At 43.8% G+C, this 17,080-nt stretch overlaps 1 protein-coding gene across 3 annotated transcripts; it reads right to left on the reverse strand.

Moving 5' to 3' along the window:
• Positions 1-10,289: 10,289 nt before the first annotated feature.
• On the reverse strand, positions 10,290-15,665 carry zbtb18 (zinc finger and BTB domain containing 18). Of its 3 annotated transcripts, none has more exons than XM_085979810.1 (3): positions 15,544-15,665; positions 14,393-14,481; positions 10,290-13,764 (listed from the first exon to the last, which is right to left on the reverse strand). In XM_085979810.1, exons 1-3 carry the CDS (start codon positions 15,567-15,569, stop codon positions 12,188-12,190), a joined length of 1,692 nt encoding a protein of 563 aa, XP_085835936.1. In that variant the 5' UTR covers positions 15,570-15,665; the 3' UTR covers positions 10,290-12,187. The 3 variants fall into 3 exon arrangements, with proteins under 3 accessions (XP_085835936.1, XP_085835935.1, XP_085835937.1); XM_085979809.1 differs by lacking the exon at positions 15,544-15,665 and adding an exon at positions 14,607-14,771; XM_085979811.1 differs by lacking the exon at positions 14,393-14,481 and having other exon boundaries at positions 15,544-15,615.
• Positions 15,666-17,080: the final 1,415 nt, after the last annotated feature.

Genomic DNA, 17,080 nt, shown 5'->3' on the forward strand with positions numbered 1-17,080 from the left:
GAAGTGCAGTGACAGTTAACATCATTTTTAGAAAAGGGCCATTATGCCCAACAGCCTTTCTATGTTTTGTATCATGTTGTACCTTACCTATCTATCTTATTACAATATCTTTCTTTGCAGGAACTACATAAAGGTGTTACATCGTCCACCACTGAGACCCTCCAAAACTCGGCTGCCCGTGTCCTAACTCGCACCAAGTCCCATTCGCCCATCACCCCCTGTGCCCACTGACCTACATTGGCTCCCGGCCTGGCAACGCCTCGGTTTCAAAATTCTCATCCTTGTTTTCAAATCCCTCCACGGACTCGCCCCCTCCCTATCCCAGTAACCTCCTCCAGCCCCACAACACCGCGCCAAGATCTCTGCGCTCCTCCAAATCTGGCCCCTTGCGCATCCTCGATTTTCATCGCTCCACCATTGGCGGCCGTGCCTTCAGCTGCCGAGGCCCTAAGCTCTGGAATTCCCTCCCTAAACCTCTGCACTTCTCTAGCTCTCTTTCCTCCTTTAAGACGCTCCTTAAAACCTACCTCTCATCTGTCCCAATATCTCCTTATGTGGCTCGGTGTCAAATATTGTTTAATAATACTCCTGTGAAGCGCCTTGGGACGTTTTACTATGTTAAAGGCACTATATAAGGTTGGCGTCTCAGAGACTCCCCTAGCAGTATAAATGAGCGCCTCATGACTCTTCGGCTCACCCTAGCCCGGGACCAGTGCGCTACGGTCATCAGTGCGTACGCCCCAACACTGGAACCCACAGACGAGACCAAAGAGGAATTCTACTCCAGCCTTGACCAATCCCTGTTCCGAGTCCCAAAGGGCGACAAGCTGAGCCTCCTTGGCGACTTTAACGCCAGAGTTGGAAAGGACCCAGACCTCTGGGGAGGTGTGATCGGCAGAGAGGGGGTCGGGAAAGCCAACTCCAACGGTACCCTCCTCCTGACAAAATGCTTAGAACATGGCCTTGTCATAACCAACACCTTGTTCCGTCAGAGAGACAAGTACAAGTCTTCATGGCAGCACCCTCGCTCCAAGCACTGGCATCTGCTGGACTACGTCATCGTCCGAGCGAGGGACCGCAAGGACATCCGCATCATGCCATGACAGGAGCTGACGACTGCTGGACAGACCACCGCCTAATCCGTTCTGTCATCTCCATCAATGTAGCCCCAAAACAGCGGCGGCAACAGAAACAATGCCACAGGAAAATTAACGCTGGAGCACTCAAAGACCCCGCTAAGAAAGCCCTATTCAGCCTGCGCCTCACAAACAACCTGATGACTCCCAGTGATGCAGAGATACAGAGTGCCCACAGCGCCTGGTCTGCACTCAAGGCCTCCATTAACCAGCACCTGTGAAGAGACGCTCGGTCACTCGACCAGGAAACACCAAGACTGGTTCGACGAGAACGACCAGGAGATCCAGGAGCTAATAAGCCGCAAGCGCAAGGCATTCCTGATCTGGAATCAGCAACAGAACTCGAGAGCAAGAAAGCAGCTCTACAGAAGCCTGAAGGCCGAGGTCCAGCAAAAAATTCACGACCTAATGAACAGATGGTGGGTGGAGATCCAGCAGTTAGCCGACAACCACAACATGCGTGGATTCTTTAGCGCAGTTAAGACCACCTACGGCCCAAGCACCCAAGGCCCTACCCCACTGCGGGCCAAGAATGGAGAGGTACTCATCAAGGACAGAGAGGCAGTCAGTGGCCGCTGGAAGGAGCACTTCGAAGATCTCCTTAACCACAACTCTGTCTTCGACGCGAGTGTCCTTAACTCCATCCCACAGCATGATACCCGCCATCATCTCAGCACAACCCCAGCCCGGCATGAGGTTGAAAAGGCCATCCGACAACTGAAGAACAACAAGGCCTCAGGAGCAGATGGAATCCCCGTCGAGGCACTAAAGCATGGCGGAGAAGCACTACTGGCGTGAATTCATGAACTAATTTTTCTTATCTGGAAGGAGGAGAGCATGCCAGGGGATCTCAGAGACGCCGTAATTGTGACCATCTTCAAGAAAGGTGACAAGTTTGATTGCGGTAATTACAGAGGAGTTTCCCTGCTGTCTGCCACAGAGAAAGTCATCGCAAGAATCCTCCTCAGTCGCCTCCTCCCAGTGGCCGAAGAGCTCCTCCCAGCATCGCAATGCGGATTCCGCCCACTAAGGGGCACAATGGACATGATCTTCACCGCACGTCAATTACAAGAGAAATGCAGGGAACAGCACCAACCGCTTTACATGGCCTTCTTTGATCTCACAAAGGCCTTCGACGGTGTCAACCATGAGGGATTATGGAGTGTCCTCCTCAAATTCGGCTGCCCTCAAAAGTTTGTCACCATCCTCCGCCTGCTTCACGACGACATGCAAGCCCGTGATCCTGACCAACGGTTCCATCACAGACCCAATTCACGTATGAACCAGGGTCAAACAAGGCTGTGTCATCGCACCAACGCTCTTCTCGAGCTTCCTTGCTGCAATGCTCCATCTCACCCTCTGTAAGATCCCCACTGGAGTGGAGCTAATTTACAGAACAAACGGGAAACTGTTCAACCTCCGTCGCCTCCAGTCCAGATCCAAGGTCGTCCCATCCTCTGTCGTTGAATTACAGCATGCAGACGACGCTTGCGTCTGCGCTCACTCGGAGGTCAAACTCCAAAACATCGTCAACACTTTCACCGAAGCGTACGAGAGCATGGGTCTTACACTAAACATCTGTAAGACAAAGGTCCTCTACCAACCTGCCCCCACCACACAGTACTGCCCCCCGATTATCAAAATCCACGACAAGGCCTTGGACAACGTGGACCACTTTCCATACCTCGGGAGCCTACTGTCAACAAGGGCAGACGTCGACGACGAAGTCCAACACCACCTTCAGTGTGCCAGTGCAGCCTTTGGTTGCCTGAGGAAGAGAGTGTTTGAAGACCAGGACCTCAAACCTGGCACTAAGCTCATGGTCTACAGAGCAGCAGTGATATCCGCCCTGCTGTATGCCTCAGAGACATGGACCATGTACAGCAGGCACCTCAAAGCACTGGAGAGGTACCACCAACGCTGCCTCCGCAAGATCCTGCAAATCCATTGGCAGGATAGGCGCACCAATGTCAGTGTTCTTGCTCAGGCCAACATCCCCAGCATCGAAGCTTTGACCACGCTCGATCAGCTCCGATGGACGGGTCACATTGTCCGCATGCCCGATACGAGACTCCCAAAACAAGCGCTCTACTCGGAGCTCCGGCACGGCAAGAGAGCCCCAGGTGGGCAGAGGAAACGCTTCGAGGACACCCTCAAAGCCTCCTTGAAAAAGTGTAACATCCCCACCGACACCTGGGAATCCCTGTCCCAAGACCGCACAAAGTGGAGGAGAAGCATCCGGGAAGACAGCGAACACCTCGAGTCTCTTCGCCGGGAGCAAGCGGAAGCCAAGCGCAGGCAGCGCAAGGAGCGCACGTCAACCCAAGCACCCCACCCACCCGCCCCTTCAACCACCGTCGGCCCCCCTGTGACAGAGACTGTAGGTCCCGCATTGGACTCATCAGTCACCTGAGAACTCATTTTTAATGTGGAAGCAAGTCATCCTCGGTTCCGAGGAACTGCCTAAGAAGAGAAGAATAAATGGAAGTTGTTGTTCTTGCCGATTACAAAAAACTCCAGTAGAACAGATTTAACGGATAGCGCTAATTTTTCTTATGAGGCAGTCGAGCTGGGTATGACAAAATATCACAGTTGCTACACCAGGCAATGCAAACACAGCACAGCTGGCAAAATAGTACAGCTAACATAGGAACACAGTTAGAAAAGGTTTCTTGGGGGAGAAAAATTGAGTTTGAGATTACCGCTCCAGATTTCTATTTGAAGTATATACGTGCCTGCAGCTATTCTTTGCTAAACATTTTCTCTGCCTTTTTTTGATCATTGTTCTCTGCTACATGCCAAACCACAGCAGTTGAATGGGATGGTGAGAGGCATGGACTTTTCCAGACTGGCATCTTAATGCTGATCCATTGCTGGTTAACGGGACCAAGTGCGTTTCCTCTTTTATTTTGCAGCTTCTCCTAATGGGGAACATCTCACTTGCCCCTCAGTGCAAAGTAACAGTTAACATAATTTTTAGAAAAGGGCCATTATGCCCAACAGCCTTTCTATTTTGTGTATCATTTAGTACCTTACCTATCTACCTTATTACAATGGCCCAGAAATTCGGGTCGGGGGCTTCCCGCGGGTGCAAGCCTCCGACCTGCACTTACCTTGCGCGCCGGCCGTTGAGCTGTGGGCCCACGTGGGATTCCGATCCTGGGCCTCCTCCAACTGCCGGCGCGCAGTGCTTGCGTATCCCAGGAGCGCAGTTAGTTCGATGCATCCCCTGGGATCACGTGGGCCATGGAGAGCCAATGGTAGCAGGGAATGCTTCATTCATAAGTTTGACAGGAAGAGCTGTCAAACCTATAAATATTATAAGCTCCAAAACATCACTAAAACCTCAAATATTTTTTTTTAATCACATTTTTAAAATAAACTATAAATTACATGAAATAACTTTTAAACAATAATTTAAATTTTTGAAAAAATTAATTACAGTTTCTAACAGGGCTAAAAATAAACTTACCTTTCTTTAAAGTATTTAAAAATAATAAATCTGTGGAAATTTTTTTTAAATTTTAATTAATTCACCACTTACCTTGTTAAAAGCAGGCCTTGCGACTGCTTTTTAAAGTCTAACTTCTGGAGACTTACCCTCCCGGAGAAACCTGGGAAAAAAACGTAAGTTCGATGCGCACGCGCTGCCTCTCCTGCGCACACATTCCACCTCTGAACCCCTTCTTTCAGGGGAACGGAAGTGCCGGTTTCCCGCGCATGCGCAGTGCATGCACGAAACCGGCACTTCCATTGGGCTTGCGGGTGAGTACCCCGTGTGTACTCACCCGTGGAGACCCGAATTTCTGGGCCAATAATATCTTTCTTTGCAGGAACTACATAAAGGTGTTAAATCGTCCACCCTCCGTAAACGTGAACTCATCCAAAATTCGGCAGCCCGTGTCCTAACTCGCACCAAGTCCCATTCGCCCATCGCCGCTGTGCTCGCTGACCTACATTGGCTTCCGGTCTGGCAACGAATAAGCTTCGGCAAACCACAGCAACGAGTGTGGGGACAAGTAATTCCTGGAGTTCACACATTTCAGTGAAGAAGTTAAAGCGCTCGACTGTTTGGTTCTGGTCACTTTCTGCAACTTTCCTAATCCTGATTCTGATTCTGATTGCATGCTGAATGAGTTTGTTCATGATTTGCTGAAAACTACTTACTCCCCCCTCCTATTGAAGGCTGGTTTTACGGGTGCCCATAGCTGCCTGAGGCCTTCCTCGAGTGGCACCTTTTTTCATCTGTAAGGCGAGAGTGAGTGACAGCGGGCTATTCAACCCTAGGGAGCTTCACAGCCAAACCTGATCCTGCCTTCATCCATTGGCAACACATAACATTTCCAGTAAGGTCCCTGGATAGCAATTAGGAGCAAGAACCCGAGCTGACTTTTTTCCCTTCCCAAACCTGGAGGTGCTGCATCCGATTGTAGCACTCCTACTACAAGCCCAGCAGAGAGTGGTTAACCCAGGTCATCAAGGCATCAAACTTGGGACCTTCTACTGTAGTTGGAAATGGCCCAGTTACACACCTATGTTTTTAACCAACTGGGGAAACTCAAATGGTCCTTAAAGACTATGCTTAGAGACAAATTTTATTTTGTCTTGATATTGTCCAATATTTAAAGTTTGTCACAGTACTAATAAATACTCTGATAAGTACTGCTGGCTAGAAATAATGGCACATTGATATCGCTGCTACATTAGCTACAGGAGTCTTATTTTTGTGGTGTTCTTGCCTTTACTCTGGGAGGTGTTGATTCATGCTACAGTATGGTTCTACACAATCCAGCAATCCTGCAGTACTATGGACAAGTGGATCTCACTTGAGATGGTTAAGTTGAAGACGTATTGTATCATACACTTTCTCTGTACTCGTTCTGTGCAAGTTTGTGTTATTTGGACTTAAGTCCTAATTTTATCTGATGGAAATAGCGCCTTAGCAGCTTATCATTTGTATGACTTCTTCGCTGTCGTGTATTAACACAAAGCTTCTGAAGTTAACATCTGGTTGGTGAATTTGTAATAAAATCTTCTTTTGGAAATATCCTAATGTGGATGATAATAATCATAAACATTTAAGTTTAAAGAGTCACAATTTTTTACTAACATGATTACAACTTTGGAACTCAGTTTGGATTTTTTTCCCCTACCCCATTGTCTCTATTTATAAGGAACTTTATTGCCCACACATTCGCTTCCAGCTGGAATAAGCAGGATGATCTGGGCTTTGGACTTCCACCCAAGCAGCCCGCTCTGTGATTGGCTAGCAGAAGGTGCAAGTCAAGCACAACACACCAAGAGATGTCAGCAATCCATCTGGCAGACTGCCTGGGAGAATTTTTTAAAAGTTCAAGAAATGGAGTCAAATAAGATTGAGTGACAGGCACGTTGGCTGGAATGTTTATGGTTTACAGTTGAATAAATCTGACAAATAGTTCTCCATTCCTATAGAGGATTTAAGCTCAATACTAAACCAACTGTTTAAAGCAGAGAAACTGCCCTTTTCAGCGTGGCCTTGCTACACTGGGCATACATTCATAGACTGGGATGAACTGAAACGTGGTTCCTACATTACAACAGTGATTACACTTCAAAGATATTTCATTGGCTGTAAAAGCACTTTGAGATGTCCTGAGATTGTGAACAGCACTATATAAATGCAAGTTCTTTCTTTCTGACAGCTGCAACTAGTTTCTCAGCACCACCGATCACGACGCAGAAACGAGGGAACCACTGTCCTTTCAATATGGAGTACTCACATCATTTCTCTCAACTCAACTGTTCCACACTGTGCACTGCTTTACTTTCATTTATTTTTTGACGTTTGTGAAATGCAATTCAAGAAAGGTACAGAATTATAGAATTGTGCGGTATTCATAACCAATCTGGTGGCTAAAAAAAGTGCAATATTGATTTTAGTACTAAATATTATAGTCTTCAAAATGGTTAACGAGCAAGGATAATTCACTCAAATTGCACTGATAGGCGTCATTTATGGTTGTCAAGATTTAATTTATTTGTTGGAAAGGAATTCACACAGCAGTCCATTAGAATAGAGAATATTGGCAGCTAAAAAAGGTAATATTAAAATACTGCATTACTGTTATAAAAATGTTACACGGATTCTTACCACTAAGAATGAGCATTTGGTTGGTTATCACTTCACAGGACAATATGCTGTGGGTTTCAGCAGTAGGTGACCCTTTGGGAGGAGTCGATAGGTGACGGGAATCAATCTTACACAGCAGTATATTTTAACTCAATCACATTCAAGATTCTAAGAGCGGGATGTGATTAAAAATGAGTGTAACTGTGCGCTTGTGGTGACAAGGCAGGCCGCAGCCATTCTGCCTGTACTTTCTTTTTTGGAGAAATTCTGACGTGGAATCTAAACTCTCTTATTTATTTGATATCACCGTACAGGAAGTTTTCTGCTGCTTTTACGTGATCTGCATGCCCTGCCGTGTTAAAATCTTCCTTCAGCACCCCAAAGAGGAGAAAAAGAAACTTCCAACTCCAAGAATGCTCCCAAACCAAACCCAAGTCTCCTGGTTGTTCCTTCAACAACTCAACTAGAAACAGTCTGAAGGAAAATATTGACGTGCCTTTTTGTGAATTCTTCCCTTCCTCCAATACCCCATCTGCGGAGGCTTGATCCTTTCATCTCCATTATGATGCCTTCTTCTTTCCTTCTAGACCCATTTGCACATCTGCCAAGGTTTCTGTAAAGTCCACCTTATGAAAATACCAAACTGTTGCTATTTACTGGCATGGGGAGTCACCTATCAATACAACTTTCAAGGAAGAATGAATCTAACATACAATGCAGTGTACGAATCATGTCACCTACTCAAATTAATAAATAGCTAATTGACTTATTTCTCCCTCCCCCGCCACCCCTCCCCCCAAAAAAGCTAGCTTGAAAACATTCATAATCATGTGCAGTACAAGGATATTTGTCGTGTTCTCAGTTTTTGTCTGCCCCTCCCAAGAATGATAGTTTGGGTCAGTTTTACAATGATTTCAGTACTGTAAAGGAGAACCACCCCCAGCTTTAGAATACACTCCCAGCAGCTCAAAGATGCACTGGCCTCGATACTTCTTGCTTTCATTTCCCAAATTACTGTGGATACAATTCATTTTGCCTTTTTGTTTATTAAGATAATAAGGCAAAATGAATTGTACACAAAAGGCCTTTTGCATAATCATATACCACCCACAATGTTTAAGAGCTGCACTTTGGGGTTTTTGTTGTAAGCTGCAATTGAGAAGTGACATGCAGCATTTACATAATGTTCTGCATAGTTTTAATTACAACAAATTGCAAAAAGCCCAGTAGAAAAATGGGGGGGGGGGGGGGGGGGGAGGAGGAGGAGAATAAAAATAAAATGTAACATTCATTTTTTTCTTCTCATTCCTGTAATCATCTCTCCTGCAAACAACTTAAGTCAATTTAGAAAACTTAAGATGTCAATATAGCGGCAGCAAAATTGAACAACTCCTTTTCACGGACCAATTTGCAACCGGAGCATACTATTGAATTGTGTAATGAATTAAAATATAGCAATTTGTAGAAGAATGGAACGTTAAAAGTTTAATCATTAAAAAAACGGTTCCTTGTATTTAGAACACGCAATGGCACTTTAAAAGGTTTTGTTTTTATAATCACAATTGGTTATATCACACACTGCTCTATTTTAAAAAGGCTCCGTTTACTTCCCATGCTGTGGTGCAACAGGATTACACATTGCTTCAAACTGCAACTTCATCCTGCCTGGAGAATGAATATTTATGATGTTTTTTCACTAGTTGATTTTTGATTTTTTGTTGTTTGTCTCTTAATGCGCTGGTTAGGGAAGCAGCAAAAATCCGGTGGTATGTTTGATTTGAATTCTTTATTTTCCATTTTTTTTTGTTTAAACTAAGGAAAACAAAGTTTGTCTTGGAACCGCAGATACAAATTCAAACTGGTCAAGTGCAGAGTTCCAGCATGTTGTGCCCACCGCCCTTCGGCACAGCCAAATGTTTAACCAGCTGCCCTTTTGGCCTGTTTTTTTTTTCTCTCTTTTCCCAACAAAGGACAGATACAAATTACTGACCTAAATTTACAGGGGAGGAAAAAAAAATGCACCATGGTTTCAGGGCAAAATGCATGAATAGAACAGATGTTTAAACAGCCTTACTTTGAATACAAAGCTATCTCGATTGTTCTGAACAATCCAAAATGTTGAAGATGTTAATTTTAATAATGTCCCTATTGTCATCTTTTTTTTCCTCACACTGCAAAAATTAACACATCCTTAAACAGGAAGAACCACTATTGGAGGATAAATACTTTCAATTATTTTGTTCGCCCTACCCCATTCTCTCCGATTTGGGGGCTGCAGGCATTGGACAATCAATAGCCCGTGTGGGATTCCTCTGTCAAGATTATAGACCAGAGGTGGTGGTACATTTCCCTCCAGCATCTGGATAATGTAATCCTTGCAGTATTTTAGCAAGTGAGAACTGTTCATAAATAGCTTTTGTTATCTACAGATTAAACCTTTCAGTACTCCTGGTTCTTTGTCGCTTTCAAAAGGATTCTGTCCTCACCACAGAAATGTACAAACATGAGAATTTTTAGATTTTTTTGAAGCATGAAGGCTATTGTATTGATCCTAAAGCTTTTCTTATTTAAACTTTGGAAAAAAAAGTGATTTAATGTAATAAATAATCTGTGATTCAGCCTCAGTAGACTAAATGTTTCTTGCAGAAACAATGTTTATTCATACCCAACTTCATTTTATTTGAGGAAAAAATTTACAATTTATAAAGGATAAAGGAACTTTACATTGGACGCAAATTTACTCGGTTAAATCTACTTTGTGCAGCACCATTGATGTAAGGAATAAGCTAGCTGAATGAAAAGATTTTATCCAAATTTAAATCTTTAAAAAATTTAGAATTAAATATGGACACAAGTTACGTGTTTTAGCAACTTGGAAAAGTTCAATTAAGGTGTGCTTGCAAAAAGTAAAGTGGGAGAAAGCCTTAATTAGGTAAAGCGCATTGGAGGTTTAAATTCTCATCAGCTCGGATGTCCAGAGATGATTCTATGCATGCACCAAGAACGTATATATTCAGCAGAAAGAAAGACAACTAACAGCATTTTCAGTTTACATAATTTATTGCAGTTAGCACACAATTTAAAAATTCCACCAACGGCACATCAAGGTACAAAACTAAACAGCATTATAATTTACTTCCCCCCCACCCCCGTTCCGAAAATTAAAAACAGACTATGATTGTCAAGGCTAACGTCAGTCTAAATCCAGGTAAAAAAGGTAAAATGTAGTTGGTTGGGGGGGGGGGGGGTGGTGGGGAAACGACAGAAATAAAACAAATAAAAGGTCATCTGTAAGGAAAAGGAATTGAGAGTCATACTCACAAATACCACAAAGAAAACTAACGTGGGAAAACCGAGGAAGCTGTTCATTTTAAAGACACTGATTGTCTTATCTAAACATTTTTCTTTTTTTTTTAAATCTACAGTTCAACATACTTTTGTCAGACATTTAAACTCTTCAAGTAACTAGCGTAATTACAGAATCTTAGAGGCCATTTCACAGCTTTAAAACAATGTCAAGAGCCAAAAGAAAAACTCATTTGACCCGTTTTTTTTATAGAAAAAAAACAATCCAGCAGTACACAATCTAGTTTTCCATTAATAATCATATTGCCTTTATGCACAAAAATAAGCTATGTTTACAGTAGTTAAGGCGGTCAAGTAAAAATTAAAACATAAAACCCACAAAAAAAGGGGGGGAAAACGGCCACTTCTCCGTACTACTCCCACAGACCTTATTGCGAGTGCAAGACAGGAAAACAAACACTGTGCAAAACACTTGCCATATGTGTTGTTCATTAAAAACCACACACATACCAAGCAGCAACTCCAGCTGCTTGGTTACACAATAATATAAGGAACCCCCTTTTTCTTGAAAGCTGGGTTCACGAGTCCTTCCCCCGAAAACTTCATGGCCAAAGTAATCAAACGATTTCTATTAACCATCACCGATTCTGTTCACATAAAAGCAGGGAACCTCAACTGGAATTTGTGCTGTACCACTTTCTGTAATATATACGAGAACACAGGGAAAGATGCTTCACACATTGAAACTGCATAGCAGTGCACTTTAAAAAAAAAATTTTTAAACGCTGTGCAACACCAGTGACATTTTTCACGGTGCTACCCCACTTGGGAAAAAAATGCGTCTCAGGAAAAAAAAAATAATATTTCTTTCACCAATTAAATAAAAGTTTAAGTTACACACTTTGCCAAGTTCATAGAATTGCAAAAAGAAAACCCCAAAACATCTGATAAAACTCATGCATTTTCTATAGCCTCAATATTTACTTTCAGGAGACCTGACTAAGAGCATAGGGACAATCCATCAGGTTCGTTAAATCCATTCAATGCAGTAGGATGTACAGTAATATAATTCACATTTCAAACATACAGTTTTAATTTGCCTGAAAATCCCATACATTTAGAATCTAAATTACATCAAGTTTCTGGTTAAGATTAAACAGGGTAAAGAACCATTCATTTGCAAATGCATTTTCCTAGGCATATGGAAAAGAAATTCATAATTATTTTGTTTACAGCATTGTACAAAAAAAAGTTTTAAATATCCAGAAATTGTGCAACATTAAAATATTAACATGTTTCAATGAATACCTTACGGAATTAGTGGTTCATTGTTAAAAAATTCAACAACAAATCCTCAGGAACTATACAGCAGACTCCTTTGCAGTGCACTCAACAACTGCAGGGGTGCATTTGAAAAGAAAGTTAGAGTATTTATTAAATAAGTGTTGAGTTTAATAGTTAATTCTTATTTACCTTATGTTGCATTATGAATCACAGAATCTCATTTTTGTAGATTATGTGTTGTGACAAACAGTATTTACGGCTATTATTTTGTGGAGAGAATGCAGTACCCAAAAGGCTGTAGAAGAGATTACCAGAAACTTGATTTTTCAGACTGCTCCACAGCTAGATTTTATTTCCAGAGTTCTTGCGAGCTCTCTTCTATGGTCCAGTCTCGCATCGCAGGCAAGTTAAGTGACTCCGTTTTAACAGAGAGTGTGTTTATCAGCTCACAGTGAAATTTCCGAATGTGTCTGTACAGGTCACCCGACTGCGTGAACCTGCGCTCACACCACTTGCATGCATGTGGCTTTTCCCGGGTGTGAACAACCGCGTGACGGCTCAGGTTGTGCGAATACTGGAAACTCTTCCCACATTGAGTGCAAGTGTACGGCTTTTCACCTGAATGAGTCCGCTCGTGCCGTTTTAAGGTGTACATGCACGAAAAAGTCTTCCCACACAGTGAGCAGGTGGGAACATTGACGTCGGTGGCAGGCTTGTTGCGGAGGCCATCCTGCTCTCGAAAGTGCGTGCTCAGGTGGATCTGCAGAATATGCGGGCTAGGAAATACTTTGTTGCAGAGGGGACACATGAAGATTTGACCGGCCGAGCCAAGTATATTAGAGCAGTAAGGGAGCAAGCTGCTGTCCATGCTTCCTTCCATCTGGGCTCCATCGTTCTCTGGGGTGATCATCTCATCGTCGCTGGCTCGATCCTCTCGGTCCATCTCACTCGAAACAGAAGCTTCTCTTCTGACGGACACATGGAGCGAGTCGTAACGAACCCTGTTCATAGTGCTTGCACCGTCTTTCACTGTGCTACTCTGTTCCATATCAAAGTCATTAGTGCTGCTTCCTTCCTCATCGGAAAACATTTCTTTCTCTACTTTAACCTGCACCAGGTTATTTCTGGAACCGTCCCCGTGGGGGGAGACATAAGGGTGGCTGGCATTTTCTCCCCCTGACAGCCCGGACTTGACAGACAAATCCAGCACACAGTCAACATCTGCTGAATCCTTAATGGAGTTGGCAGACCTTTGGGACAAAGGCCCTGTTGAGCTGCAGGGACTGGACACTGTTTTTCCAGCTGTTACTGCATGTGCCTCCACCTCCACGCCAGGCTGAGTGATGCCTGCTGAGTCAGAGGGCAATCTCATCCACATGTTCCCAGATTCAATAACTAGGTCCCTTTTGCTCGATTTTTCCTCCTCGGTTTCGTCTTCCTCGCTCGCCAGCTCCCCCGCTACATGCGCGCTGCTCACAGAGGAGATCTCCCCTTTATCGGAACAGCTCAAGGCATCTTCTTCTTTCTTGGTGCTGTCCGCTTCCGTACTTGATTTTTCTTTCAGCTTCTTTTTGCAGACTTTCACGATGTCGTACATGTGAAGGTAGCTCGCAGCTGCAAGTACGTCCTCAATAGGCAAATCTTTGAATTGGAGTTTCCCTTCATACATGAATTCAAGGAGGAGAGCGAAAGCTGGGGCTGTAACAATATCGCTGTTCAGATGAACAATGTCCCTTTTGTCCAGCTGGTCCTTGTAAAAGAGATGGAAATACATGCTGCACGAAGCAAGCACAGCACGATGGGCTCGAAACTGGGCATCTCCAACCAAGACAGTGCAATCACAAAGGAAACCTTGATGCCTCTGCTCACTCAGACACTGGAGCAAATGTCTGCTGTGGTCTGGAAACTCCATACTGTCTTCATAACCTGTAGCAGACAAAGTTTGTTAACATTTACAGAAATAAATAAGTGCCACAAAAAAATAGCAAAGCCCCAAAGTATCCTGCAATCTACAGCTAAAAGTTAACAGAATAGAAAAAAAAAACATTTCAACAACAAATTGTTTTGTTGCTGCTCTAATAGTGCATACAAGGGGGGGGAAACACGTAAACTACCCACAAGACTCAAACTCAATCACATTAAGTGTCCTGTGTCCCAATCTCTAATCTTTAAAATGGCTAAAAATAAAGATTACATGATAGTCAGTAAGGTACTGTTGATCAAATTAGATGCCTAAAAGGACAGAGACAGGACGAAAACGAAGCTTATAAACATCTGATACAGATGACTATGGCCATATGGCAGCTGCAGCCCAGATAAAGAGATTAAAGAATGGAGTGTGCGATTACAGCTGTCTGGGCAATTCCACGCGTCGCAATCTGCGAATCCCAAATTAGTCACTATCCCCACAAACTCTTAAGAAAAAAATTAGCCTGTACTAAGAGCAATGATCTGTCAACTCAGAATAAACACAAACACTCTCATACAAAATCCCTAGCAGTATTTGCAAAAAAAAAAATTTTTTTTAAAGGAAAAAAATAATAATCCCCCCTACCTGCAACAGGAATAAAAACCGATCGACTTCTCTTGAACAGTCCCCAAAAGAACACCTTCAACGGTGCGCTAAATCTTTGTGACTCCGGTCTGTCAAGTTTAAAAAAGCAGACTGAAGAGGAATGATACCGGCACACGGAGCAAGATCACACAAAAAAAAACCAGTAATGCCAGACTGTCAGCTGCTCTGACATCACTTCAAATGGAAATGCTACCTCCAGCTGTGCTGCTTTTTAATGCCATATGTTACTCGTGTCGTGTTTGCCGCTGCTGCCACCAATCTCACGTTTGAATACATTATCTGCTACAAAAGGGAAGAAAAAATCTCTCTCCCCCCCTTAAAATAAAAAAAAACAAATAAAGTACAAGACAGTCTCTCTTCCCCCCCCCCCCAACCCACCACCTCCTTTCCCTCCTCTAAATTTTCTTTTGTTGCCAAAAATATCCACTTCACTTGAAATGACACACACAAATAAACTGCGGCCGCAGAGCACTGTGTGTGTGTGAGAGAGAGAGAGAAAAACGCTACAGGGCGACCTGTTAAATGTGCTGCAGCAGCAGCAGCAACAGCAGCGATCCTCAATGCATGGTGACGGCAGTCAAACCACAACACACACACACACAGAGACAAACAGACAGACAGACAGAAAAGTAACAACAGGCTGCAGCCGCTGCCTCCTCCTCCTCTTGTCCGACGGAACGATCTGAGCTCCCGTTACCAGCAACAACTGAGAGATATGGTGGTGCTGGTGGTGGTGGTGTGGGGGAAAGAGAGTAACATTTTCAAAAACAGTGCAACTACGCGCCGCTTCTGGCAACGCTGCCTCTTTCCCCCACCACCACCACCTCCTTTTCACCCTCCTCCCTTTCGTAGTTGTTAAAGAGGAAATCCATGAGGATTTTTTTTTGGATACTTACAGGAAGCAATAATTTTTTTTTAAATAAGGAAGGGGGAGGACACTTTTCTGCCTCGGGAAGAGCGAGTGTAAGTAGGAGGAGGAGGAGGTGGGGGAGGAGGAGAGAGCCAATGACTTTCAGGACTTCAATGGATGAAACAAGACACACACACAGACACAGTGAAACAGACAGGGGAGAAGTGCGGCCAGATGTTTGGAGGGACTGTTGCTGTGGCTCCTTTGCTCTTCCACCTACCTTGACAGAGGAAGTGTGAGTGACATCACATCTCCATTGAAGTCTTTGGGCCGACCCTAGCAACAACAGCAACAACAACAACAACAACAAAAATCCCGCCGGGAATCGGCCGGCAACCTTTCCCGAAAATAATAATCCAAAAAAATTTTAATAAGAGAGAAAGTCCGGGATCCCGCCAGCCAGCCAATGGGCTGAGAAAGCGGGCGGTGCTTCCGCTCAGGGTAGGAGTAACAGTGAGCAAGCAAAAGAAGGGGGGAATGTGCGCGTCTTCGGCAGGCTGGGATGCATCTCGGGACTTGTAGTCCTCGGTTCACTTGGGCGAAGAGTCTTTTAAGTTTTGCTCCACCCTCGCCCATTCACACAACGCCAGAGCGATCTTTCAAGTTGCCCCCAACCCCCCGCCAAAAAAAGAAGCTGCCAAGCAGGTTTCTCTCTTGAAGATTTGCAACCAAAAAAAAAAGCGGAAGCCTCATTTTTTTTTCCAGCAAGCACACTTAAGAAAAATGGTCAAAAGTTTACGTGCGATAATACGCAATCGATAATCAAACATCCAGGGCTGAAGATTTGAGAATATTTCAAAATAGAAAATCGCTATAGGAACGGGAGAACATGACACAAAGCACATGTTTACAGATGTTGTAAAGTAGGTCACTCCACTGCTGGAAGCTTGCAACCCATGTTCCTTTTGTCTTAAAAAATATATATTTTTGCAAAAAAGATCTTCTCCAAATTTTCAATCCTTTCCAGTTAATCGCCAGCATATGTTCTCCCTCCAACTGCGACTGCCTAAGTTGCAAACGTGTCCATGACTGCTTTCGCTGTTGTTCTGCGACCACTGTTACTAATCTGCAGGAGGCACAATTAAACCTGGATGACACCAGTTGTCTTTACCTGAAACAACAAAAGAAATCCTCTTCTGTATGGTGCACCATTTGTGTAGCTCGCGCATAATGGCGAAGCTCATGCAATTAAGGCAACTAAATTAAAATAACTGGACATTCCTGGCTGCAGATTTCACCATGGCCGCTGTCAATGTCATTCGGGATTGACAGCAAATCGCACAGTTCAGGCAGAGTGGGTCTAATAACCAGCTTTTGTGTTCCCCTCTCAGAATAGTAATCTGTTGGACGAGTCCAGCCGAGAACTAACAAAACTCACCCAACTGAGTTAAGTCTGCAGGACAGACAGACTTCGGGCTTTAACTTGGTGACCTTATATTTCAGAGTCAACGGATCAACTGCTTGTGTTCCAGACCAACCTGCACTTGCTATTTGCTTTAATAATTAAGAGTTAATTTCAGGGCATTGAAAATTTTCAATAGCATTTATTTATGCAACATGAGCTTGGCATGCAACAGTCTCCTTTTTTCCCCCAGCTCTCATTTGATGGTACTAATTGAAGCCTTCCATCCTCCAAGCTGGTTAACACAAATTTCATATAATGCTATTACATTTCATTTTTTTTTGGAGGCAGGAATGGGGATCTTTGGAAAGCAACTGATTGGCTGTATCCGCAATTTATCTGCCATTTTCATTTG

The sequence above is a fragment of the Somniosus microcephalus genome, chromosome 3, assembly GCF_052327205.1.
Source record: "Somniosus microcephalus isolate GS21.2 chromosome 3, FLI_Smic_1.0, whole genome shotgun sequence".
NCBI lineage: Eukaryota > Metazoa > Chordata > Chondrichthyes > Squaliformes > Somniosidae > Somniosus > Somniosus microcephalus.